Source organism: Phoenix dactylifera, unplaced genomic scaffold (assembly GCF_009389715.1).
Source record: "Phoenix dactylifera cultivar Barhee BC4 unplaced genomic scaffold, palm_55x_up_171113_PBpolish2nd_filt_p 000288F, whole genome shotgun sequence".
Classification (NCBI taxonomy): Eukaryota; Viridiplantae; Streptophyta; class Magnoliopsida; order Arecales; family Arecaceae; genus Phoenix; species Phoenix dactylifera.
This window is the reverse complement of record NW_024067770.1, coordinates 93,718-119,102: the sequence shown is the minus strand read 5'-3', so window position 1 is coordinate 119,102 and position 25,385 is coordinate 93,718. Positions and strand designations below refer to the sequence as shown.

The following is a 25,385-nucleotide window of genomic DNA, read 5'->3' as shown; positions in this document are numbered from 1 at the left end:
CTTTTTAGCAAAGCTAAAACAACTTTTTATTTTTTTTGCCAAACAACTCATATTTCATCCAAAAGTACTTTTAGAGGGTCAGAAAGTGCATTATGGCCCACCAAAAGCTCTGCCAAATGGGGTCTTAGTCTGTTACGCCTTAAACTGAGAACGTAACAAACACTGCATGCCTGCAAGATGGATAATACAAACATGTGAGGCTACAGATCAAATAATTTCAAAATAATAATAAAATTTCTTCATTTCTCAAAAATTAATTTTATAAAAAATCAATTAATTATTCTCGTAAACAAATATTCCGAGATAACAAGAATCACAAAGTTCCAACCAATTATTATCATTCAAACTAAATAAAATCTCCAAAACTAAATTAAACTATAATAACTAAACCAAGATAGAAGTCTAGATAATACAAATATCTCCAAGAGATCTAGCATACTCTCCCAAGTTACGAGCAATCATAATTCAGCATCTAGAAATAAAAAAAAAAGGAATAATAACCTACACCAGCCTAGTAAGTAACAAAATACTTTAGAGTGGGGTCTAAGCATGCTAGCAAATAGTAAATCAAACGTAACTTATAACATATATTATTGACTGGGTACATCTAATTCAGAGAATAATATTCCTTTTATTTTTCAAGAGTATGCTTTTCAAAAATTGATACTAAATCCAACATCAAGCTATGGTCATATAATCTAATGGCATGGGTCAGATAACAGATATAGGATGGACCAAGTGCTAAATAACTGATACCACTATTCTAATTATTGGCGGGTCGATGTCGAAACTAGTTTCTCATATTACAAGTTGATAAGACTAACGTATAATCCCTATAGATTAGATCATACCCATGCTGAACATATATATATATATATATATATATATATATATATATATATATATATATATATATATATATATATAATAAATTACCTAGTCAAATCTTTCAAAATTCAACTTACAACAATATTAAAATACATAACATATTTTAAAACAATTGTGGCAATAATAATAGCATGCTTGATCCTCTTAATCAATATAACATAGAGACCATAATCAAATTTAATAAACTAATTGTACTTTTCTAAAGTCGTTAGAAAACACACTTTAAAGCGTTAGGTTAGTTAACTCGTCCGCTTTGAAACCTTCCAAGTTCAATTATGCGAATCACATGAATCTATTCAAAACTATTAAGTTCCATCAACAACAACTTCAAAACCAAAGAAAACTGAGAATGGGTTAAAATCGGAAAAAATGATCCAATTTGGGGCACTGCAGCGTGTATGGCTTCATACCAGAACCAGAATGGAGGAAGGACAAGGTTGGCCAGTGGTGGTGCCTACTGTTCGAGTCAGTCCGAACAACGTAAACTCAACTAGTCAAGATCAACTATAATTTAGGTGGCTCAATAAAGTTAAATAGTAACCAAATTCCAGAGATACATGACGAGGGCTAAGGTAATTGGACGCCATGCCACATAGATACTAGGATAGTTTCGAGCCACCTCACTGGGGTCAACATGGATCCGAGCAAAAGGAGATAAAACTTCGAACTAGGATATCTGAGTCTGCATAGAAAGAGAAAGAACAAAAAGAGAGAGAAATAGGAGAGAGGAGGAAAACTTTGCCATCTCTCTTAGAATAGGAAGAGGAGGTCGGGATCACTGGGCTTGTGCTCAAGGGCATGGTCGGCAGTCGGAGGCGGTGGACAGCCTGCGGCAGTGACCAGCTAGTGAGAAATCAAAGAAAAAATCCAGCAAATAGGGGAATCAAAGTGACGAGGGATTATAGTTTCTTTTGGTAAGTTTTTCTTTTTTTGGACAAGTTAGTATTGTAACCATGATTATAATTCAGGTTATCTTCTTGGTTGATGAGGGATTATAGTTTCAGGGATGTCCCTTAAACATTTGGTGCATGATGTTTGAGACGAACTTTTTAATAATATTTTAAGGTATTGATGAGTATTAATAAGCAATCCCTTTTTATCTGTTTGCAGCATCATCTTTATATTTTGTTGGGTAACATGATTTTGGGGACCACCTTCTTTGAAACTTCTGTTCCACAAAGGTATCTCTTTCCTTTTATTCCCTTTATTCTTGAGAGCCTTCTTTTTCCAACAGGTAAGTGATGCAGATATTCTAATAATTCTGTTTATAAAGCAGTTATTCACTTTATAAACTATCTGATGAAGAAGGTGTTGAATTTATGATGTTACAACTTCAAAAAATGCTGCCAGATGTCATAAAGCTAGTAAGATTCTATCACCTATATCTATTTGTATTTGTTCTCAAGTCTAGTGATGATTTGAGCTTCATAATAATCTTTTCAATTATGATCTTTTCCAGGTTTAGTATTTGGTTTCTCGGTGGGGTACAGACCTAGATTTCCTTGGATCCATTCTTGTGCTTTTGTTGGGAAGCCAGCTGACTTATATAAGAGATATCAGCTCCCATGAATCATTTATATTTACTTGGGGAAGCAGCAAGTGTTGATTTCTGGGTCCATATGGGTCCATCGATGGAGCTTACATATCAAGTACCATAGCCACAGAGGACCGTTGAAGGCATTTATTACTGTAGCATGGTATCTCAGGTCTCTTTCAGATTGTATTAAGGTAGGAAATGATTGAAGCCATGGTCCCATTCCAAATATCTAGGATCGATGTAGTTGATTATTTTGCTAGATTAATAAGAAAATAATAGACTATCTGGAAATTAATGGAAGTAGATTTTTTGAACATCTAACTACTAGTGGTTTCGTTATTAGTAAGCTTGAGAGATCTGGTTACTAGTGATAATAGTCTTGTACTATTTTGGGACTTCTTAATGCTACCTAAACCTTGCCTTTTCTTAATAGCACAAATCACCATTGAACTTATATCATTTCTGGTAATTTTGTTTATAAAGCAGATATTCACTTTTATAGTTTTAGATGGCTGCGACGAATCATTATTGTCTATGTTAATCAAGTTAACTAGTTTATTAGTTAATAACATTTTATACAAATTATTTATACAAGTTAAATAGGTTATATAGGTCAACATGTTATATAGGTTAGTAGGTTAAGTAGGTTACCTATTTATTAAACAAGTTAAGTAGTCTAGGTCAGGTTATTTATTAAACATGATAGATTCAACTTTTGAATCTTGACTTGTTTAATAAATAGGTTAGGTTTGAAATTTTCTGACTCGACCTACATCTGACCTGACCCTACCCGATTTCCACCTCTAGCTTTGTTTGAGTGGATATACACTAAGATTTGGTTAGGTCTACATTGGATAATGAAGGTACTACATTGATGATTGAAACTCATGGATATGATATGCTATAAAAAATCATGTGATTTAGAGGCCCCTAACCTACATCAAGATGATCAAAATATATGTAATTTAATGTTATTTACACTGTCTAACTTTTTGACCACTTGATGCATAGATAGGAGGTCTCTAGATTATATATTTTTAGGTATGTAGGCAATTTTAAGGTAGTAAATCACATCCAATGACTCCGATCATCAATATAAGACATTTATCATACAATCTAGATTTGACTAGATAGAGTAGAGATCCACTTGAATATAACCAAGTCTAGCATGATCTCTCTCAATATATATATATATGTGTGTGTGTGTGTGTGTGTGTGTGTGTGTGTGTGTGTGTATCTTACCAAATAAAACTCCAAGACCCCTCCAAGATCCAATCTTTCCTCCTAGGAGTTGAAAATGTGGAGGAATTGGGGCCAAAATTAGTTGAAAATGTGGAGGAATTGGGGCCAAAATTGCCAAATTATGGGCGTCAAGAGCTCAATAGTGGCAATGTACACTCTAGATTCATTGGGTTTCGTTAGTTTCCTGATATCATAACAAATGAGGTGGGTATAATGGTTCAAATTTGTTTTTGTTTAAAGTTATGTGATGATTATACATATATCAAACTTGTACCATCCATCTCTTACTTTTAAGGACAAGCAAAGGTGTTCGATAAAAAATATATATCATTCTATAAAAATATTATCTTTTTTTGACAAAAATAATTGTAAATTAGATTTTTTTTTTGCAAAATCTACCAAGGATAATTGGCCATATGTAATAACTAAAAAAGTTTTAGTGTGACTATTCTTTTTGTTACAAACCGTAATAGTTGGCTTCAAAAATAATTTTCTTTTTGTTATTCCTCACTGATGTTGAAGTGAAACATATCTATAAAGAGCCAAACAATATAGTAGATTGGGTAGCCTAGCATACCACTCTAAAATGATGCTTTGGAAGTCCTCTTCGATCTTAGATATAAATATTATTTATAATTTTCAAAATTGTTCAATTCGGACCTTTAGATGTGAATTCTATCTGGCTGTTATAATGAAATTGTCACATAATGTCACATGACCTGCTTGTGTGGTAGAAAGGGCTAAAAGCTTTTTCCTCCAGTTTTCACCCTCTTTGATTGGGGTCTTGACTTCCATTTCCATCCAAATCCAATCTCTTCTTCCCAGTGAGAGATGGTCGTGGGAGTAATGGTGTTTCCCTTCTTATCCGCCTCTGCTCGCTTTCTTAGCTCTTGCATCATAGGGTTCTTAGGGTTGATTTCCACTATTTTCCTAGAGGACATGTAGCCTCCCAAGCTAGAGTCTCTCAATGCCTATGCCTTCACAATTCTTTCCATATTTGAAAATCGACCATATTCACTAGTGACCAAACAACACGGAGAGTCGACCATACGATCAGACACCACAATCTTTTCCATCTTGTCAAACAAAAATTTCTTGATTACCTTGTAGAAGCTTTTAAATTCTCCTTAAGGGCCCCTTTTTTCTTCTTCTCATCCTTACTTTCATAAAGCTTCAATCTTTCCTTTGCAGTAGAGACCAATTTCTTACCTTCAGACTCTCTTGGTTGACCACAACATACTCATCAATTGTAGCAACCATGAAAAGGACCTCATAACCCTTCTTCTTCAGCCTCTCCTATGAATGGGGAGTTCTCAACAGCCTTTCTGCTCTCATTAGTGAAGCAATAAATATCATTCTAGCCTTCCATCATCCTCGTAACATTGACCTTAAGGTTGGTCATATCATCACTGCTCTTGGTGGAGTGGTACCCTAGCAACTCTGCAAACTTTATCCTACTTTAAGAGTCCTCATCTATGAAAAGCTTGAGGTCCTCATCGAATTTGTTGCAATCATCCTTGTTTTCAGCAATCTCTAAGAACAATTCGATGCACTTCTTGACCCAATTCTTGCGGATAACTTTAAGGATTTTGTTCTGCTAGAACATCTATCAGGGGAGGGTCCTTAGAGTCCACAATTTCCTTAACATAACCCAAATACTAAGGAATCCATTCCTCACAGTTGTCCATGATGAAAACATAATGAAAATAAAGCTTGATGTTATTGGGCTTCTTTCTCATGTCAAAGAGGTAAAAATGAGCCCTTCTAGGCATAAAATGGATGACCTTGAACTCCAGCTAGCCCTCCATAGAAAAGTGCTTTGTATCCAAGTGCTTCTCCCAATCACTAGTTAGACTCTTGTAAAAAACACCATCCTCTTCCTTAGTGATCCCTCTAGGCTTTCTCATCCCAATTGGTTTTTGCTTGTTGACCAAAGACCAATCATACAAGACCTCTTTAATCTTCTTTTTCTTCATCTCCTTCATTCTTATCTTCATCAATATCTTCCACTTCGCCTTATTGTCTCTCTCTTATCTCTCACTCTTCTGACTCCCTCATGGCTATGGCTGGTCTCCAGTCGCAGGCCAGAAAGGATTGATGAAATTGGGAAATGAAACCCTAATTAAGAAAAGAAGGTAGTCTTCAAAATTTTTTGCATGTAAATCACGAGAAAAATATATTGGTAACTTTTCGATGGCACGTAACGGCGCGTGACCATCATCATGGCAATCAAATGAAATTCACAATCAAAATCTGAATTAATTTTTTTTAAAAGTTTGATAAATTGATTATACTAAATTGAAGTACATGGAAAAAATTAAAAACTTCTAAAACAAAATTTAGAATTTGTGACGTGACTATTTTTTTACCTCGCTCATGGCTAAAATGTAGTAAGCCCCGATGCTTCATTTTCCAATCTCCCCCGCAATCTATGGCGACAGAGGCAGCGGCAGCGTGCTTCTCCCACCCTGTGGGTCTCATCTTCGCCCATCTCTCTTCTCCTCGTCCTCGTCTCTCGCGTTCGCCTTCGCCTTCACAGCGGTCCTTACCGAAGCCGCCGAGCGGCCGGAGGTTGGCCTCGGCAGCCCTGCTGGCCAGCGGCGCCGGCCTCGCCCTCGCCGCCTCCGCCCAAGCTCTCCCTTTCGGCCCTCCGGTGGCTCTCACTGTGCTACAGGAGCCCGCGAACGCGCTTTCCCTGCCCACCTGGGTCATACACGTGTCCAGCGTCATCGAATGGTAACTCACCTCCTCCATTCCCACTCCCTTCGCCATTCCGATTCCCCTTCCATCCCTCTCTTTTTTGTCTCTTTGGTATGGTTTATATAATATTTACTTGTTCTCTTTGTGGAAGGATCACGGCCATGGCGTTGGTTTGGGAATATGGGGAGAAATCCGGTTTCGGAACTTGGAAAGGTCTCTCCTGGGGGATGGTAAGCGAAAGATTCGACCTTGCTTTATTTTTTGTTACTTCGTTTCTGAGAATTAGATAGTATTCGATAAGGGACTTGGATCTTATCGTCTTTGTGAGATGATTAGTTGTTAGTTATTTGCAAAAGTTTTTTTTTTTTTTTTGCCGGTGCATAGTACAGATAAACCTCACTTGTTCTGTTAATTGAATCCACCCCCTTGACATATCCAACTATTTAGAAATTTCAATTTGGCTTTTCCTGTTAATATTCCATTTAAAGAATGGTATGATCACTGGAGACTCCTCTCCAACAGACTTCTACTTCTAGCCAAAGTTTGTCTATGACCATCATGCCAAAAGATTTTCTTTCTTTTCTTCCATGTTTTTTTTTTTGGAAGTAAAACGGAGCTTAGACCACCCAAAAGTTTTATTGAAAATCCTATGTCGAAAGATTTTGAAGTACTTTGCCTCTAACCTTGAGTCCATCAGTGGTTGTTCCTTGCTATGTATCTATTAGTTCTAAGTGATACATGATCTCCACTTGTAGTCATTCACAACCCTCTTTATGAAGATGAACAATAGACAAATGGTCAGCCTCACCATCTTGACCGTTAAATTGACCTTAATTAACAAAATTCGATGGTATATAGCACTAGGTTCTTTTCTTGCAAATGATCTGATTTTTGTTAGGGGTTGTATGTTATTAGTGGTGGACAATTTATTCTCGGTGCTGAACCTTCATAGGCCGTTATGGGCAGAAACCATTTTTACCTAACTTGATCTATATAGACAAACTTAGAAATGTGATTTGCCATAACTGACAGATTCAAAGTTGGGATCATTTAGAAGGATGAATTAAAACCAAGGAAGATGGTGGGTCTCCAAACATGTTATGCTCATGAACTTTGCATCTTGCGGATAGTATTTGCTGAAGAGGGGTGGGTACTTTCATGCCAATGGCTTATGAAAAGGAAAAGCACTTCTATGCTTTTATTTTCATTCTACCTACAAAATACGAATAAGGAAGTTTAATTTTTGTTTTATTATCATCTTTGTGCTGTTGGACTCATTAGAGAAGGGATGAATTTAATTGGACAGACTATAATGCTTTAATGAAATACAGAAGCAATATAGAAAGGATTGATCCAAGCATTCCAGAAGTAAATTGTGCCCCACCAGTTTGGTTTTATCATACAATTCCGTAGATAGTTCAGGATCACTTAAGGAGAAGTTAAGCATGGTACAAGTACTAAAACTACTCTTTGGTCTGTTATGTGGAGAAGAAAAGGGAAAATTAATGAGAACACTCATCAGATCAGCTCTACTTGTACACTTTAAGAATGTTAGAGTATGACAGGGCTGCTTATGCAGAGATATGATGTTGAGTTAGAGGTTGGTTGATGTAGGAGAAACATAAAACATACTCAGAAGTGGCACAGATGAAGGATAACTGATAGTGAAGCAATTGATAGGATTTGGTCATGCACCATTTTGGCCAAAGGTTGATGCATATATTGGTGATGATGATCAATTCTGCAATTTCGTGCATTTTGAAATTAATCTCATAACAGGTAATATCAGCTCAAATAAAAAAATAAATATCATATCTATGCAGAAATTCTGATGAAAAATTGGTTTTAAGTATTAATAAGACAAATGAAACAGATGACAAAACTGCGTGAAGGGAAAGCAGAAATTGTAAATTATCTTTACCCCTACATATAGGCCCAAATGTAAGCACTAAGAAACCATGACTCAATATAACCATTGATTTAATCATATTAGTTCTAAACCATAGACTAAACCAAAGACCAAAAAAGAAAAAAACGATGACATGTTTCCCATTAATTCCATCATTGTACCTTCAGGTCAAGGTGAACTTGGTCAAGATGAGTCTGTTTAGTGCATCCAACACATCAAGTTGATATATCTTGTTAAAAAATTTCAAAAGCATTCATAATTTAGTCAAAATAGAGTACAAAATCTCAAGTTATGGCTGTTATGATACCGGAAAAAGGGAAAAAGATTCGGGGGCAAATTTTAAGCTAAAGACATCTTATCTACTTACTTTGTGCTATCTCCAAGGTTCCCTATTAGGAAAGAGGATTCACGTTATCATGTTGAATCTTCACAAAGAGGTTGAAAATCACCATGGATCAATGTTTTGAGAGTTAGGCTAATCGACCAGGTTTGACTTGCCTGACCTATCACTTGCAGACCTTTACTGGTTAGGATGTACTCAGATCTGAATTTTCTAAACATTCATTTGAAATATCGACTTTACTGTTTTTACAAGAAGATTCAAGAGAGAAAAAGGAAGGATCGATCCTATTCATTCTATGCTTTACTTCCCTTTGCCTTCTCCTATGGTTGCCATGGCCAACACCTTTGCTAACCTACCATGAAGTAGCATATTCTTCCTCCTAATTTTCTTCCTTTTCTTTCCTTAAATTGAGGTAGTAAGGGTATAACACTGCACTAACTAAATTGAAGGCTTAAATTAGTGAATAAAGTTGGGAGGTTAGGCCGAAGATGAGGCTCCAGAAAGATTAGGGATTAAATTGGTGAATAATGGTGGAAGGTCAGGGAATTGGGTGAGTTAAGCTTTTGGGAGAAGAGGATGTGTGGAGCTTTTGGAAAGGGCTGAATAAATAAAGACCTAAATGGGTTAGCCTACTTTGACCAGGGGTCGAACGAATAACCCATGAGCCACCCATTGCAATAGTTTGGGCTAGGTCAGCTGGTTCAAACCATTGCCTTGGAGGACTTGGATGGAAGTAAAGGGAATCATTTTTTTATAGAAAATATCATTTTAATGAATTGGGACATAAAGAACAATATAAATCAAGAAAACTTGTTTTTTATTTTATTTTGATTTATTTATTTATTTTGAAAGAAGATTGTGAAATCCACCCAATGTATGAGAGAAAAGAAATGAGATTACAACTAACCTGTTGTTGGCACCTTTCGTATCCCATTTCAAGCAGGCTAAGAAACACGAGATCCTTGGGAAGCTTGGTTTGTCGAGATAGAGGATAGCCTATCAAGCTTGATTGGACGGGCTTTGGATATGTATGCCGGCATACCATCGACGTTGGGCTAGCTGGAAAGGTGCAAGTCGAATGAATGATAGAGAGTAGAGAATGGGTCTAGGCATCTTGATCTTTAAGAACTTTCGCCATCGTTATACCACAATTTGAAGGAGATGAAAATGGATGGGGGATGTAGCATTGGGCTACGTTAGAAGTGTGTAGCACTGGGCTATGGTATGAATATGGTGCTGAACTATAGTAGAAACTAAGTTACGTCTACATTTATAATAAATAAGATAAAGGTAAAGATAAAGATAAACTGATTGAATTGATTGTCGAAGGATCTCTACAGAGTACAATTCTACTTATTTATACTAATACATAGTATCTGCCTTTAAACATTATAACTGCCCACTTTGATGGTTGTTTCTTATGTTTGATCGTTACTCCTGGTGGTTCTGGTAACTGCTGTCAACTATCTTCCTTCATGTACATAAGCATGATCATTTTGTAATTGCAGGATCAATAGTCATGCTTTATCGGTCTTTGATTTATTCTGACATAGCTTGTGCTAGCTGTTGCCCCTTACTCGACCTATAATACAGTCTTCTATTCCTGAAGTCTGAGACCAGTTTGTTTTCTGCCAAACAATGACTCAAGACTTATTTTTTTGGCATAGTTTCCTATCTTATGACCAAATTCTTTTTGTTCAATATGGATATCCATCCATGTGTGATTCACAATCAAACTCTATCCAGTCTTAACAAGAGTCATATGATTCTCACCCGCTCTAATTCTATTAAACTTCTCCCATATCTCATTGGCCGAGGATCATTAGACAGATGGGATGTCTGTTATTGCCTCCTTGATACTTGCAGAATAAAAGCCTCGCAATTATAGCTTTGATCCGCTTACTGAGGGTTGCTCTTTTATTGAAGTATCAGCTTTGAGCAATTCACTTGTATCTCTTTTGATTCTACTAAGCCTTCCTTTCGTACCGAGAAGTTGTGAAAGGCATGAAGAATAAAATTCATTTTACAAACTATGTTGGCTTATTGGCCAAAACTTCTATGGGATTTAATATAATATTATGATCTGTATTGGCCTATTGGCAGAAACTTTGGGGAAATTCTTAACTAAATAATATATATATATATATATATGTTATTTATTCCGTTTTCAGATCAGATTCGTCACTTATTCGATCTTCCAGCAGTTTTTCATGTAGCATTGGGACTTGTACTATCCATAATTCGTATGAGGGTCTTTGATCATTTGTGACATTTGCTACCATGCCGAATCGGCTATTATGTTGTCATGTTGCCTCCTGACATATAGGATACCTATCACATAGAAAACTTTCAAAAGCTTCCTTTGATAAGATTGTCCTTCAGTTCTTGTGATGCTCATAGCCGATATCATGAGGCTACTAATTTTTTTCCTTTACTTTTGAGCAAATGATCATGAACTAATGTCGACAAGGTTTGCCGAACTTCACCGGCGTTTTTTTGAACTTCTCCATGAGCGATACTCTATTTTCAGCTAGGCACTGACCGAAATATCTCTTGATGGTTTGGTCTTCTGCAACTCAGTCGGCATGACTTCTGTTATACCTCGATTATCAGATTTCGAGGTTTTTATGGTATATTAGGTTGTCTTTTGATGAGCCGAAATCTCCAACTCTGGTTTTTCATGCATCGTAATACTTTCACAAGCTAGCTGATAAGTAAATTCGCCCCTCACAAGGATGGACTCGACTGTCGTCACCTAGGACTCATTAAAACGTACCGTGGCTTCATGAATTAGCTTTCAACTATGCAAACAAGTTTTTTAAATTGTCCTATTGTGAGAGCTGATGATGTTGCATAGCGCTCCAAAAATAGTCCTACTATAGTAGCCGCTTTCTCTGCAGTTGCTTTCTTGAATTTCCATGACAGTAGTATGATGGCATCATGCAATTGTCCTACTGGAAAGAGCATGACGATGACTATGTAGCGTTCGGTCGGAGACAATGTGATGATGACTATACAGTGTCCCACTAGGTATGCCACAAACTTATTGCCATCTTTTCCGTCCCATCCTAGATGAGCCAAGGAACTTGGGATCTCCGAGGAGCTTGGTTTGTAGAGGTAGAGGGCTGCCTATTAAGTTTGATTGGGTGAGGTCTAGATGTGTGCACGAGGATGCTGCCGATGTTGGACTAGCCGAAAAGGTATGGGTTGAATGGAGGATAGAGAGTTGCGTGGATTCAAGTGCCTTAACCTTCAAGGACTTTTGTCACTATCACATCATTGTTCGAAGGTAATGAAAATAGACGCGGGGGGGAGGTTGTGTAGCACTGGGCTACGGTAGAAGGATGTAACACTAGGCTACGGTTGGGATGTAGCATTAGACTATGATAGAAAGCTAAGTTACGTTTACTCCTAGGATAAAACAAATAATGTAAAGGTAAAGATGAAGATAAATTGATCAGGTTGATTGTTGAAAGGTCTTTTATGGAGAATAATTTGACTTATTTATACTAATATATAAAAAGAAATAATCCTTATAACTGTCCACTTTGACAGTTGCTTTTCATATGTGGTCTCAACTCCTAGTGGTTTTGTTAATTGCTGCCAATTGTTTTTTAGAACGCATCTACGCAAGCACGATCATGTTGTAACTTCCAGACTGATAGCCATGCCTCATCGATCTTTAACTTATTTTGACATAGCTTGTGTTGGTCGTCTCCCTTTACTCGATATACAATACTATCTTTTATTTTTGGAAATCTAAGTCCGGTACGATTACCTCGGTCTTCTGCCATACAATGACTCAAGACTTAATCATTCAGCCTAGTTTTCCACCTCATGATGGAATTCTATCCATTCGGCCTATGTCCTTGTCCATGTGTGATTTCATAACTGTACTCCATCCAGTCTTAGTAAGAGTCGCATGATTCTTGCTCTAATTTTATCAAACCTCATTCACATTGCGCTTGTCTCTGACTGCCAGCTATATTGTTGAGATATGGTGTAAACACATTTCTTAGAAGGGAAGGGAATGGAGAGTAGAGAATTTTTTTTTTTTAGGAACTTAATGATGTTTGAAACACCTTGCGAAGAGGCAAAAAAATTTTGTGAGAAGCAAGTCGTGTGAAAGGATAACAAGCAGGGTAGGGTATCATATTTAGATAGAATGTATCTTACATTGTTATGGGCATCAATATACTAGATTTTTTTCTTGGAAGTATGCTTGATTTTTATGATGCATCTCGATACATGTCAATTGTCATGGTGTAGAATTTCCTTTTTATTAGGATTTTCTTGGTAGTAGTTTAAGTCACGCTCAATTTCTCTATACAAATTTTTCTACTAATGATATAGAGAGCATGATTAACAGTACCATCCCGATTCATTTGGTTCAGAGTGTATCGAGCTGTGCCAGAGGTGGATCGGCATGGTTCCGCCCTTTAGTTCGACACACCGATGAGGGAAGAAGAGAGGGAGGAGGAAAGATAGGAAGAGAGAGAGGGAGGGAGGGAGAAGGAGGAAAAGAGGGAGAGGGAGGGAGCCTGAGAGAGGGAGAGGGAGAGGGCTTTCAAGCCTCCTCTCCTCTGGCCGCGGCGTAACAGAGGTGGAGCCCCTATGTCGAAACAACATAGAGGCCCTGACCCTTTTCTTTTGATTTTTTTTTTTAAGTGAAGGGTTGGAGGAGAGGGAGCTTGAAAGCCCTCTCCCTCTCATTTTCCCTCTTTTAGCCTCTCCCTCCCTTTCTCCCTCTCCCTCTCCCTCTCTACCTCTCTTTTGTTATGTCAAGACTGGCGGAGAGGGGGCTCCAAAGCCCTCTCCCTCTCTCTACCTCTCTTTTGTTATGTGAAGACTGGAGGAGAGGGGGCTCTAAAGCCCTCTCCCTCTCTTGGCCTCTTTCTCTCCTCCTCCCTCCTCCTCTCTCTTGCTCCCTCCCTCCCTCTCCTTCTCTCTCCCTCCCTCCCTCTCTCTTTTCCTCTCTTTCCTTCTTCCTCTCCCCTTCCCTCTCCAGCTCCCCTTCACCAGTTAGTAGGCAGAAACTACACAAGATGTCCAATTTAGAATCTCTTTGGAAGCTTGATCCCACACTCGCTACTAAGCCCTTCCTTATTATATTTGTTTTGTATTCCTTATTTTGTTTTAGATCTCCACATCTCTACACCCATAGTTGGATTTACTCTCAAACCCACTCCTAAAAGGTAAGGTTCATCATCTGAACTTTTATGTTAGATTGCATAATTTTGTGAGATGAGGTTTAATCATGTTCCAAGAGACTTGCCGTCTATTGATGGGACATTTGATAGAATGTACTTTCAAATCCTAAAGGGAGCTGAAACATGTTTAATCATTCTACAATCTATGGAAGTGTCAAGAGATATAGTAATGGTTCATACGCCATTTTGAAGGAATGGAGTGGTTGTGAGGTTTATATATGCATAATATCGAAGTGGGTGGGCCTTGGCACGATGAGAAAGTTGCTTTATTGTAATATATGTGTTACAGGTTTGAAACATGAAAATAGCCTCTTAGTATATAGGGCTAAGGCTGCATACATCTGACCCTCCCTAGACACCACGATGGTAAGAGCTTTGTGCACTAGGATGCCTTTTTTTTGTAATGTTGGATCTGTTTTCGAAGAGTTTAGACCTGTCATTGCTTGATCTCATTTTAGATGGTCTTCCATGTGATTCCCATCCTGAATTTCTTTACCAACTTATGGCCCCAAAGAGGCATGTTGAGTCTTTTATAAGGTGGATTCATGGATTATTAAGTTGTAGAGAAGTCTATAATTTCATGTGATTGATACATGGTGAATATTTCTTGACAGCGAGGTGATTAAAAAAATAGCTATTAGAAACAAATTTTCCATTCCATATTTAGATGATATGTTAGATATGTCTAGTGGAGCTAATGTATTCTATTATTAATCTGTATGGTGGTTTCAAAAGATCAAAAATTGACTTAGTGATGAATTGAAGGATTTCTTCAAGATAGTGGGATTGTTGATGGCTCGTGACTCTTGCTAGTTTCTTAGTACTTCAAGTGCTTTTTTGATGTTGATATGAATGGTGGAACGCTTGGTAGGATGTTAGTCATATTCACATCAGACTCCTAGAAATGAGAATCGTGTGGAACATCAATAGCTGGTCTTGGCGATACTAAATAAAGATCAAACATTATGTGTACATGAAGTATTGGTTTATAACATTGTAACCATTTGTATCAAATTTTGTTGCGAGTTCATGAGATTTAACCTATGCCTACCTACAGTGATGACTTTGGAGATTCTATATCATTTGCATGTTTATTCACAAGTTATTTTCATTCATAACGAAGATGAATTTTTTGAGATGAATAGATTTAGGCCCTGTTTGGGGGAGCTTTTGGAAAGCCAAAAAGCACTTTCTGGCCCTCCAAAAGTACTTTTAGATAAAAAAGTGTTTGGTAAAATTTTTAGAAAGCTATTTCAGCTTTTGCGGGAAGCTGAAAACAGCTTTTGGGGAGAAGCTCTAATTTAGAGCTTTCCGAAAATGTTGTTTTCAACTTTGTCGGGAAGCTCTATTTTTGACCAAAATACCTCCATTTTAAAAATAAATTTTCTCCCCAAAATCTCATCTCACCGCCTGTTCCTCTCCCACCACGCCCCCCACCCCCCCCCCACTGCAGCGCCTCAACCCCTCCCTCTCCCCCGCCGCCGCAGCCCCTCCCTCCCCCTCCCTCTGCCCCGCCGCCGCAGTGCCGCACCCCCTTTGGAGCCGTCAGCCACGCGGGAGGAGAACCCTTCCCAGGGGGACAACCGCGGCTGCCGAGACTGCCGCAGGCGCCGCCGGCCATGGCCCAGCCCCCTCCCGCGGCCGCGGCGGCTTGGCCTCCTTCCAATGCTGCCGACCGCGCGGGAGGAGAAGAACGGAGAAGGGGGGAGAGGAAGGAGAAGAAGAGAAGAAAAAAAGAAAAGAAAAAGAAAAGGAAAAAAAGAAGAAATGGAAAGAAAAAAAGAGAAGAAAAGAAAATAAAAGAAAAGAAAAGAAAAGAAAAGAAAAGAATAAATTAATAAATAAATGCATAAATAAATATTTATATAAATGAATGAATGAATGAATAAATAAATAAGATAATAAATAAATACATTTCAATGAATAAATATTTATATCATAATACATTAATATGTTATTTTAAATAATTTAATATTATGTTATATTATGAGAAATTAATTAGTACTAATAATTATAATATTTTATATCTTTATTATTGTATTATACTATAAATATAATATATGTTACGTTATATCATAATATATTAATATGTTATATTAAATAATTTAATATTATGTTATATTATAGAAAATTAATTTACTCTAATAATTATATTACCATTATGCTATGCTATGCAATGTCATATTACTATATTATAATAATAATATTTTATATTACAATAATATTATACTATATCGTATATTATGTATTAATATATGTTATGTTTTATTATGCTCTATTGTATAATACTATGCAATATCCTTTATGGTAATTTTTCATATAAAAGTACTTTTTCAGTTTGTTTACCAAACATATGTTAAAGTGCCACAACACTTTAAAAATATAGTTACTAAACAGCAAACAGCTTTTTGTAACAGCTCTACTTCCAACAGCTTTACTGCCAACAACTCCCCCAAACAGGGCCTTAGTGGTCAAAATTAGTTAGAAATATACAAAAGAGAAAAATGTTATGTATGAATCCTTGCTTAGCTTTATGAAACTTTTAGAGGTGGAATATGATCTTAGCTATTGTTATAAACAAGAATTTAAGTGTCACACTAGTACCATGCCAACCTAGCCCTAGCTCAACATGCCATGCCATGCTAGTGCTTGGCGTCTATGGCATCCAGACAATTTCTCTGGCAGATGTGGGCATGGGGAGACATATCTTTTTTTTTGAAATTAAATTTAAACTGTTGTAAAGTCCTAAATAAGGAACTTAGGTGTTGTTTTGCGCAAAAGATTAAGAATTAACACCAGAAAAATGTAACCTACAATAAGAAGGATGGTGTGGACATTGTGGTTGGAGTGATTTTATTTTATTTGGGCTTATTAGGGTATTTTGTTATTTGATAGCCTTTAGGGCTTATTTTGGTATTTTGTTATCTTTGAGGGTCTTTGTGAGATTAGTTTCTTTTTAGGGATCTTTTTGCATTTTTTAGGTCGTATAAATATGTTGGACCGTACACCGTTTAGAGTATGCTATGAATGAAAATTTGATTCCTTCTTTTGCCTTGGTGTGAAACCATGAGCAAAGGCTAGGCGTGAAGCCTAGTTCTCCCCCTATCTTCTTTCTCTTCTCTCCTCTTTCTTCTTTTCTATTGTTCGACACTAGCATTAGTATCAGAGCATGTTACGGAAAGAAGCCCCTTCCTTCCCGTGCCGTCCCTGTCCGTGGGTTCCTTCTTTCCAGAAGTTGATTCTTGGGCTACTGTGGGCTGTGGCTGTCTCGTGGGGTTCAAGCTTCACGCGGGGGGAAACAACAAAAAAAATGAGAAATCCTTTCAATGGACAACCCCTATTCCAACCTCCCCATCTTCTTGTCTGACACCCCCAATGCCATCGCGAGGTCCGCCGTCGAGAGCTTCAACCACGTGCCCCACAATCTGACGGAGGAGACCTCGAGCCACCAGCCAACCATGGCCGTGCCTGAGCAAGGAGGACGCGCTCGGCCCCAGCCGTGTCCCTGTCACCTTTGCCCGTGGCCAGATTTGGAAGAGGAGCACCGCCACCCCTCTCCGCCGCCGCGCCTCACGCACCGATCGCCGCGGAAGATGACATAACCATCAGCAACAACCCGCAAAGGAGATGACCTAGCAGGTACGTAGCGGATTAACGGAGCAGTCGCGCCCGTTAACCCGAATCCACTCGGTTCAAAAGAAGAAAAAAAAAAGGCACACATGACCCTTAAGTCACGCACGTGACGGACTCGTAACGGGTTATCGGAGCGGGTCGTGCCCGATAACCCGAATCCTATCGGATTTGAGTTTAAAAAATGAAAAACAAATTTGTTCATCTTCGTCCGCGACCACCGTCGCCTTGCCGCTCGGCCCTCGCCGCCTTCCGCCCTCGCTTGCCGCTTCCTCTACCTTTGCTGCCGCTCGAGCCCCACCAGCGTTCGTCCCCCCAACCATTTCTCTCCCCCTGCTGTCGGGTTCCCGCCGCCGAACTCCGCCGTCAAGCACCCCGCCCAAGCTTTGCTGTCCGAACATGAGGGGACATCGCGCCGTCGTGAGGCTGCCTCCTCGGTCCCATCTTCTCCAAACCCTAACACACCCCTCCCTCCCTTCCTTGAGCTTCGCCTTCATCTTCCCGCTTCCGTCTCCGCCCCGTTGCCGCCTATGACTGCACCTCCCTCAATCCCCTCACGATCTCGAACCTCGACGACACTCCCTGTCGATGCTCGCCACTCATTCCCCCTCTCTTCATCTCCTTAAGGGTTTCAGCATTGAAACCCTTTTAGCACCACTATACCGAACACCCATCGCCCCTTCTTCTGACCCGCGGCTCATCAGGCCTTCCTTCCCCCCCTCTGACCCGCGACCCACTAGGCCCCCCTCTCTTTATTCAAATGGGTCGCCATCGCCGAGTTGCTATGATCAGACCCGATTTGACCAGGCCCACCGAGTTGCTGTGATCAGGCCCGATTTGAGCCATCTGACGAGCCTACTTGCTGCGACCGTGCCTTTGATCGTCACCCCAATCCAGGTCAGGTCTCTTCTCTTATTGGAAAAACTATTTGCTTGTCTAAATTCAGCATCGATGAACTCTTGTGTGCTCGGTTGACTTATTTTATTGTGAATTCAATACATACACCCCAAATAACCTGAGAAACCCTTGTAGTGGCCTATTTTCGCCATTAACTATAGGGCTGCCTAATCTTTGGGAGTTCTTCGAGGCTCCGTGCTACCCAGCAACATACGGAAGACTGACACTATTTGACTGCAATTCTTGCGTGCACTTATTACGTGATTTCCTGCTTGATTTCACTTGCTACGAATTAGCTTTCTGTTTATATTAAGCTTATACATTGCACTCTAGGCATCACTTTCATGCATTAGGTCTGCATAGGAACCACCACTGTCTTAGCATTGTAGGGCCACACACAACTTTGCACACTCATTATATGTACCTTTGTAGTGGTTGTGTTGTCTCCCAGTTAGAATCCCACCTTGCCATAGATCGTAACATCGAAGCCTTGCTAAAAGCTGTCCAAGACTTGACCACAGTGTCCACTTAGGCCCACATCCGATTAGACTCAGTTAAGGCTTTCCTTCAACGGATTATGGGATCCAAAAAAAGTAGTGCCTCCCATTTGGAAGGCTCAGAGATTGAAGATGAAACTCTAGACCACCTAGGATCTGTTCGACAGGGCCACTTTGACACTAATCCTTTTCCAGGCCGTCCACCAACCTACCCTCGTCACAAAGGACCGGGTCCAGTCCTTAATGTCGATAGGGGTTATCGCCACAATGTAGAACCTAGAGAGCCTCGTGACCATGATGAAGATGTGATGAAAGGCATTCAGGTTGAAGCCCTCATCTTTGATGATATCTTTGACCTAAAGGTCTTTTCAGACTGGTTACACAAAATGGACCACTTCTTTGAGTGGTATAATTTGTTTAAAGAAAAGAAGGTCCGATTTGCCAGAATGAAGCTTATGGTCGAGCTAAGCTTTTTTGGCAGAACACTAAACAACTCCTGGCTAGGAGACGTCAACCTGCCATAACTAACTGGATAGAAATGAAAGAAAAAACTAAAAAAAAAACTTGCCCCTTAGCTACCGAGATAACCTCCTTGATTGATGGAACAATTTGAGACAAGGCACCTGATCAGCTACTGACTACATTGCTTAATTTGATGAATACATAATGTGATGTAATATTATTGAGGATAAAAGGATGGTCCTGAGCCGGTTTCGTAGAGGTCTCAATGATGAACTTAGGAAGAAACTTGTCCTCCGAGAGGTATCCACTTTAGACCAAGCATATACATTCGTGTAGAACTATGAGCAGGTCTTCAAGTCCATGTTTGTGAGGCGCTCTAACGATCGGGGCACTTCCACTAATCCTCAGGAACCATTAAGAAATTGCAGTCTCGTAGTGCTGGGCCATTCATGGTGTTGTACAGGGTTGGCACTAACGCCTATGTTATTCACCTCCCATTTGATTTTAGTATTAGCCCAACTTTTAATGTTAAAGATTTGGTTGCTTACAAGAGCCCACCAACAATCCTTGATGACCCTTTTGCTGAACCCTCTCCTGAGCCCGATGATTCTCCTATTACTGATCCCTTACCAGCTTCGATTCCTTTACCTCTCCACCGAGCACAAAAAGAGCACATTGATGCTATTTTAGATGATCAAACTATTTTTACTTGTGACGGAGGCATCCAACGCTTCTTGGTTCGTTGGCGAGGGTGACCAGAGTCCGACTCTACTTGGATCATGCACAAGAAACTTCAGGATGATTGACCCAGACCTCTTGGAGTACTATCAGAGCTACATCGTGCCGCGCTCGTTGAGGTTGACTTTTTCCCACCCGGGGGAGCTGGTATGGACACCAGTGCGAGATCGCCCGTCACTCGGGTCTACAGTTGCTGCAGGAGGATGGTTCAGCTAGTTTAATTATAATTGGAGTAATTTTATTTTATTTAGGCTTATTAGGGTTTTTTGTTATTTGATAGTCTTTAGGGCTTATTTTGGTATTTTGTTATCTTTAAGGGTCTTTGTGAGATTAATTTCTTTTTAGGGATCTTTATGCATTTTCTGGATCTTATAAATATGTTGGACCGTACACCGTTTAGGGTATGCTATGAATGAAAATTTGATTCCTTTCTTTGCCTTGGTGTGAAACCTTGAGCAAGGGCTAGGCGCGAAGCCTAGTTCTCTCCCTCTCTTCTTCCTCTTTTCTCCCTCTTCTCTCTTTCTCCTTCTTACCTGTTGTTCGGCATCAAAGAAGACTTTTGCATGCTGCGCAATTTGCGATGTACTATTTAAGGAAATATAACGTAGTGTAACAGTTTACAGTCCAATGCATTAGCATGGAAAAAATGATAGTGGATGGTTAGAATACACATAATATAATTTTAAACCCAATATTATGAAAAGTAGATAAGTGCCTTTTTGATGCATCATGTCATAAGCACTAGGTTATCCCTTAACAACACTAATAACGTAAGTGTCATATTGAATACTTGTTTTACACCCTTGTCTTATTCCCACATAAGTTCCAAGTGGGCTTGTAGATGTCTTGTCGCATATTTTTCTTAGACAAACTTTTTTCCACAATTTTAAATATTTCTTAAAAATTAGTTTCACAATTCTAATGTGAAGATGAATTTTAGATTCTTGTTAATAAGTTCTTCGAATGGCTCGTACTCAACAACATATCTAAAAGCTAACCCTTACAAATATAGATGTGATTTATCGTTTATTTTTTTGGATTTGTTGTGATTTTGTCTTGTAAGGATTTTTGCTATCAAAAGCTCCTAACATTGATGTAATATGGCCACCGTCTTTACTGACGACCTTTCTAACTGAGGAGGTTCTCCTGAACTCTGGATTTATCTTGCTGGTCGAAGGATCGGAGCTCGACTCGTAGTGTTAGGGCCTAAATTAAACCTTATGCCTGGCTACCTCATCCTACTGCCACTGATCATCCAGGCTCGCCTAAATGACAACATGGATATGTGCCTTATCATATGGAGCTGACGCCTTCTCTGATTCCTTAGAGTGATAGAAAGGTGGCTCTACCACTTGGCATTTCACCTTTGCTTTCTTCTTGGAAACCCTCTCCTTCGCTGTTTTGAAATCAGCGAAGTGTTTCTTCATCAGTTACCAGATCTCCTATGGACATTTCTGGTACATAGATACTTTCAAATAACCATTAGCTAGGTGCCGGTTGTTTCAACCTGATTATCCTTCATCTTCTGAGCTCTATGCTGCACCAGTTTTACTTTCAGTGGTGCCAACCCAAGAGCCTTTGCCCATGATCCCAAGCAATGTCATATTATGGCTTTTTTTTCTTGATGGTTCTATTTCTTCAGGTTGATCAAGCATGCCAATTTATTAATTATTTAGATATAGCAAAATTTTTACGATTAAAAAAATATTTTCTACTTTAGAAAATACTTCTGACTTATCAAATACATAGTACTAATTTTTTATATTTTTTAATTTATTTATATATTTTAAAATACTTTTTAAATTTAAAAATATGTTTTCTACTTCAGAAAATATTTCTGAATTATGTAATACGTTCTTAATTTTTTTGTATTAATTATATATTTTTAATTATTTTTTAAAATTTTAATTTTTTTTAAATATAAATATTTCAGAAAATTAATTTGAGCTAAGATTCATGTAGAACTCTACCATGGATGCTACACATATTTTTCTAAGCCTGTGGGCATGCATCAAAAGCTACTTATTTCTCAAATTTTTTTTTAAATTTAGGCTTAAGCCACTATGCGTATGATCGTGTCAAACTTAAATAAATGAACACCAAATTTATCTGAAGAGTAGCTTGCATGCTCCTAAATAAGCTTTTGATTTTAGAATCATTTTTTGAATTTTATTTTATATTTTAAATTTTAATCCAAAAATATATGTTTTAATTTTAAAAATTACATATAATTCAAAAATTAAAAATTTTAGTGGGATTGTGTAGATCATTCATAGATCTACAATATATCATTTAATTATGCCAAAATTAAAAATTTTAGCATGATCTAGCCTTATTTTGAAAATTTCGAGGCATTTTTTGGCTTTGAAGAAAAAACAAAAGAAAGAAATGAGGTGGGGGAGGGAAAACATACCTTATTTTGGGTTGGATCCTCTTTGAATCGTCTTGAATCATCTCGCTTTTGGCTGGGGGGATTGAAGAACACTCAACGGAAGAGCTGGGTTCTTAGGCCTTCCCAACTCAACATGGAAAAAAAAAGAGAGACAAGTTGGCCTAAACCCGAACCAGTGCGAACACCGGCCAGTTCGCACTAGTTCTGAACGGTTCCAGCCATGGAATGCCGTACCGGTCCGGCCGTGGACCGGTACCGGAACGGATAAAAAATCGGTATTTTCCGGTTTTTTATCCGAACCGGCCGGTACGGGTGCGTACCGGCCGGATCGGGCCCGTACCGGCCGGTACGCATCTCGTACCGGTGCGAACCGGCCGGTTCGCACCGGTACGATTTTTTTTTTTTTTTAGAACCACAGCGCCGCGCACTGTGGTTTTTGAAACCACCGCGTACCAGCCGGTACGGGACCGGTACCAGCCGGTACGTACCGGACCGGACCGGACCGGTACCGTACCGGTCCGGCCGGCCACCGGTACGCCGACCGGTACCGGTACGGCGGACCTTGGTTCCAGCCCTATTCGGACCGATTCGGGTTCAGAACCAAACCCCACATCCGAATCGATCCCGCGTTGGGTCTGTTTGGTCCGAGCTGAACTAGGCGATTCGGCCTAGTTTAGCGATCTTTGGCTATACCTTTATGATTATTTTTCTTCATGTATCTTTTTTCATAGTATTTTGTCATTTGCATATGTAAAAAAGGCATATTTTTTAGTTCTAATTTTTGAACCTTGTTGCTATATATTGATCCATAATTGCTTGTGGTAGAATTTCAGTATGAGTCACAAAGTCTTGTGGATGAGGAAATTTTACAATTAGAACTTTTGTGTCAAATATTGAGTTTCAATGACTTATTTCTCGTAATTTCTATCTGCAGGTTCCACTTCTTGGCGGAGCATTGTGTGCATGCACATGGCATTTCTTTTATAACTCACCGTCTCTGGAGGTGAGATAACATATCATTCATACATAATGCTTTCTTAATACTTGCATATATAGGTATATGTTTAAGAGGACAGAAAGATATGCATACATACACACAGATTGTAGATTATAGTTCTCTCTCCCTCTTTCTCTCTCTTAACGCCATGCATAGTGGAAAATTATAGGCTTATGCGACGTTCTGTTTTCAATTTTCATCTTACTATATGAATTGTATTTCTCTCCTATTAATTTTAGCATTTTTAGCATGCATGTTATAGTTATGATCAGTTAGAAGATTTAAAAATGTTGTGAAGACTATATTATATAGTGGATTCTAAAAGTACTAGAGAATATTCTACATGATATACTGGAAATATATGTGGGCTGATTCATTGTAATACGTAATTTGTAACCAAGGTCTAATATAGAAGTTTATATAATTTGGATTTTATATAGTATGTAACAAGGTCCGCAATCTCGGTACTAGATATTTTATCAGTATGTTACCGGTTTGGTATGGTACGAGACGATTCGATATGATATGTACCACATACCTAGACTGCTTTTGAGATATTTTTCTCACTTTTTATCATGGTACTGCCTGAAACCGGGTGTTCCGGATTCGTATGCACCTCGGTTCATGTTAATACGTCTAGGTATGTTTAGGTATGGGTCGATACGTGTCGATACATGGCTTGTACTGACCTAAAAAAATGTTTTCATACCGGCATTAACTCAATACGGTACGATATGCCCCGAGCTGCACACTACATTTTGAAGCTTCTTGGAAGTGTTGACACTTTAGACACTTGGACATTGCAAGACATGATACAACATGGTTCCATACTCCCACTTTGAAATGTTCTGCTGACATTAGAAAAAGTGTTCAATAGCTTTTTTTTTTTTTTGAAGTGTCATGCAGGGGATTTTGTTTTAAGTGCTGGATACTTTCAGGGGCTGTTTGGAGCCTTGTATTTGAAGCTGCAACTCAATTTGCTTTTCAACTTAAGTTACGGTAGCTGACTTACCAAAAAGCTCACTTCCTATGCTTGGAGGAGAGTTTGAGGGAAAGAGGGGCATCTTTGATAAACAACCCATCGAACACCTTACAAGTGGACGCTAGGTCGGAGCACTCAATGTACAAGGAGAAGTGTATTTTGGATGAAGAGGTTGACGTCGAAACTGCCGATGGAGAGAGCCTAGGCATAGACCTAGGTGCCCATAGGGAGGGAGCGGGTGGTGGTCCAAGCCTTGAGGAGGACGGATAAGGTGAAGGGGAGAAGGAAGGGAGTGGGCAACGACAAAGGAGGAGGAGGGTGCTGTGGCGAAGTTCAAGGTGGAGAAGGTGGCCGTGGACCTCTCGAAGGCGACAAGGGCTGAACGCAGTATCGAGGGTGATAACGAGGAGAGACTCGAGAGCGGGTAGGGTACGGGAGAGAAAGGGTAGGAGGAGAAGCCTTCTATGGTGAACTTTGAGGCGAAAGAAGTGGTTGTAGCCTCCTAAAGGTGGCCGGCAGCAGCATCGAGGGTGGTGACAAGGAGGAACTTGGGAGTAGGTGTGGGGGAGGAGAGGGGAATGGGGGAGGAGGGGGAGAGTAACTTTCTTGTTTTAGTTAAGATACCTACTCAAGCGACTGTAATTTGTTTCACGGCCATTTTGACTGCAATTCGACCTGCTGCGAGATAGCCCCGAGTTGCAGCTGACCAAGCAACTCAACTTACTATGCAATTTGTCTTACAAAAATCCAGACATGTGGGACGACCCACACTTGCAAGTTGAGCTGCATACATCTCCAGTTGTAAGACTCCAAACAGCCCCTTTGTGAAGTGTCCTTAAATTTTTTTGGCACTTCAAGTGAGGTGTCCTTAAGTTTTTCTAGACACTTCAAGCAAAGTGTCATTATGTTTTTAAAATAAAGTTATCAATCTTTTATGGATATTTTAGGCAATGCATCATTA

The 25,385-nt window shown here is 39.1% G+C and overlaps 1 protein-coding gene and 1 pseudogene across 3 annotated transcripts in view; one reads left to right on the top strand and one right to left on the bottom strand.

Annotated features, from left to right (window-relative positions):
* Positions 1-4,407: 4,407 nt before the first annotated feature.
* LOC103696265 lies at positions 4,408-6,076 on the bottom strand (annotated as a pseudogene).
* The window catches only part of LOC103696264 (ycf49-like protein), a 38,500-nt gene continuing 19,166 nt past the window's right edge, over positions 6,052-25,385 (top strand). For 2 of the 3 annotated variants that reach the window (XM_039117934.1, XM_008777825.3), the window contains exons 1-3: positions 6,053-6,403; positions 6,519-6,597; positions 23,380-23,448. In XM_039117934.1, coding sequence (XP_038973862.1) covers positions 6,099-6,403; positions 6,519-6,597; positions 23,380-23,448 — 453 coding nt within the window. In that variant the 5' untranslated portion in view covers positions 6,053-6,098. Of the gene's footprint in view, positions 6,404-6,518; positions 6,598-23,379; positions 23,449-25,385 lie in introns of all 3 variants that reach the window. The other variant, XM_039117935.1, reaches the window with a different exon arrangement.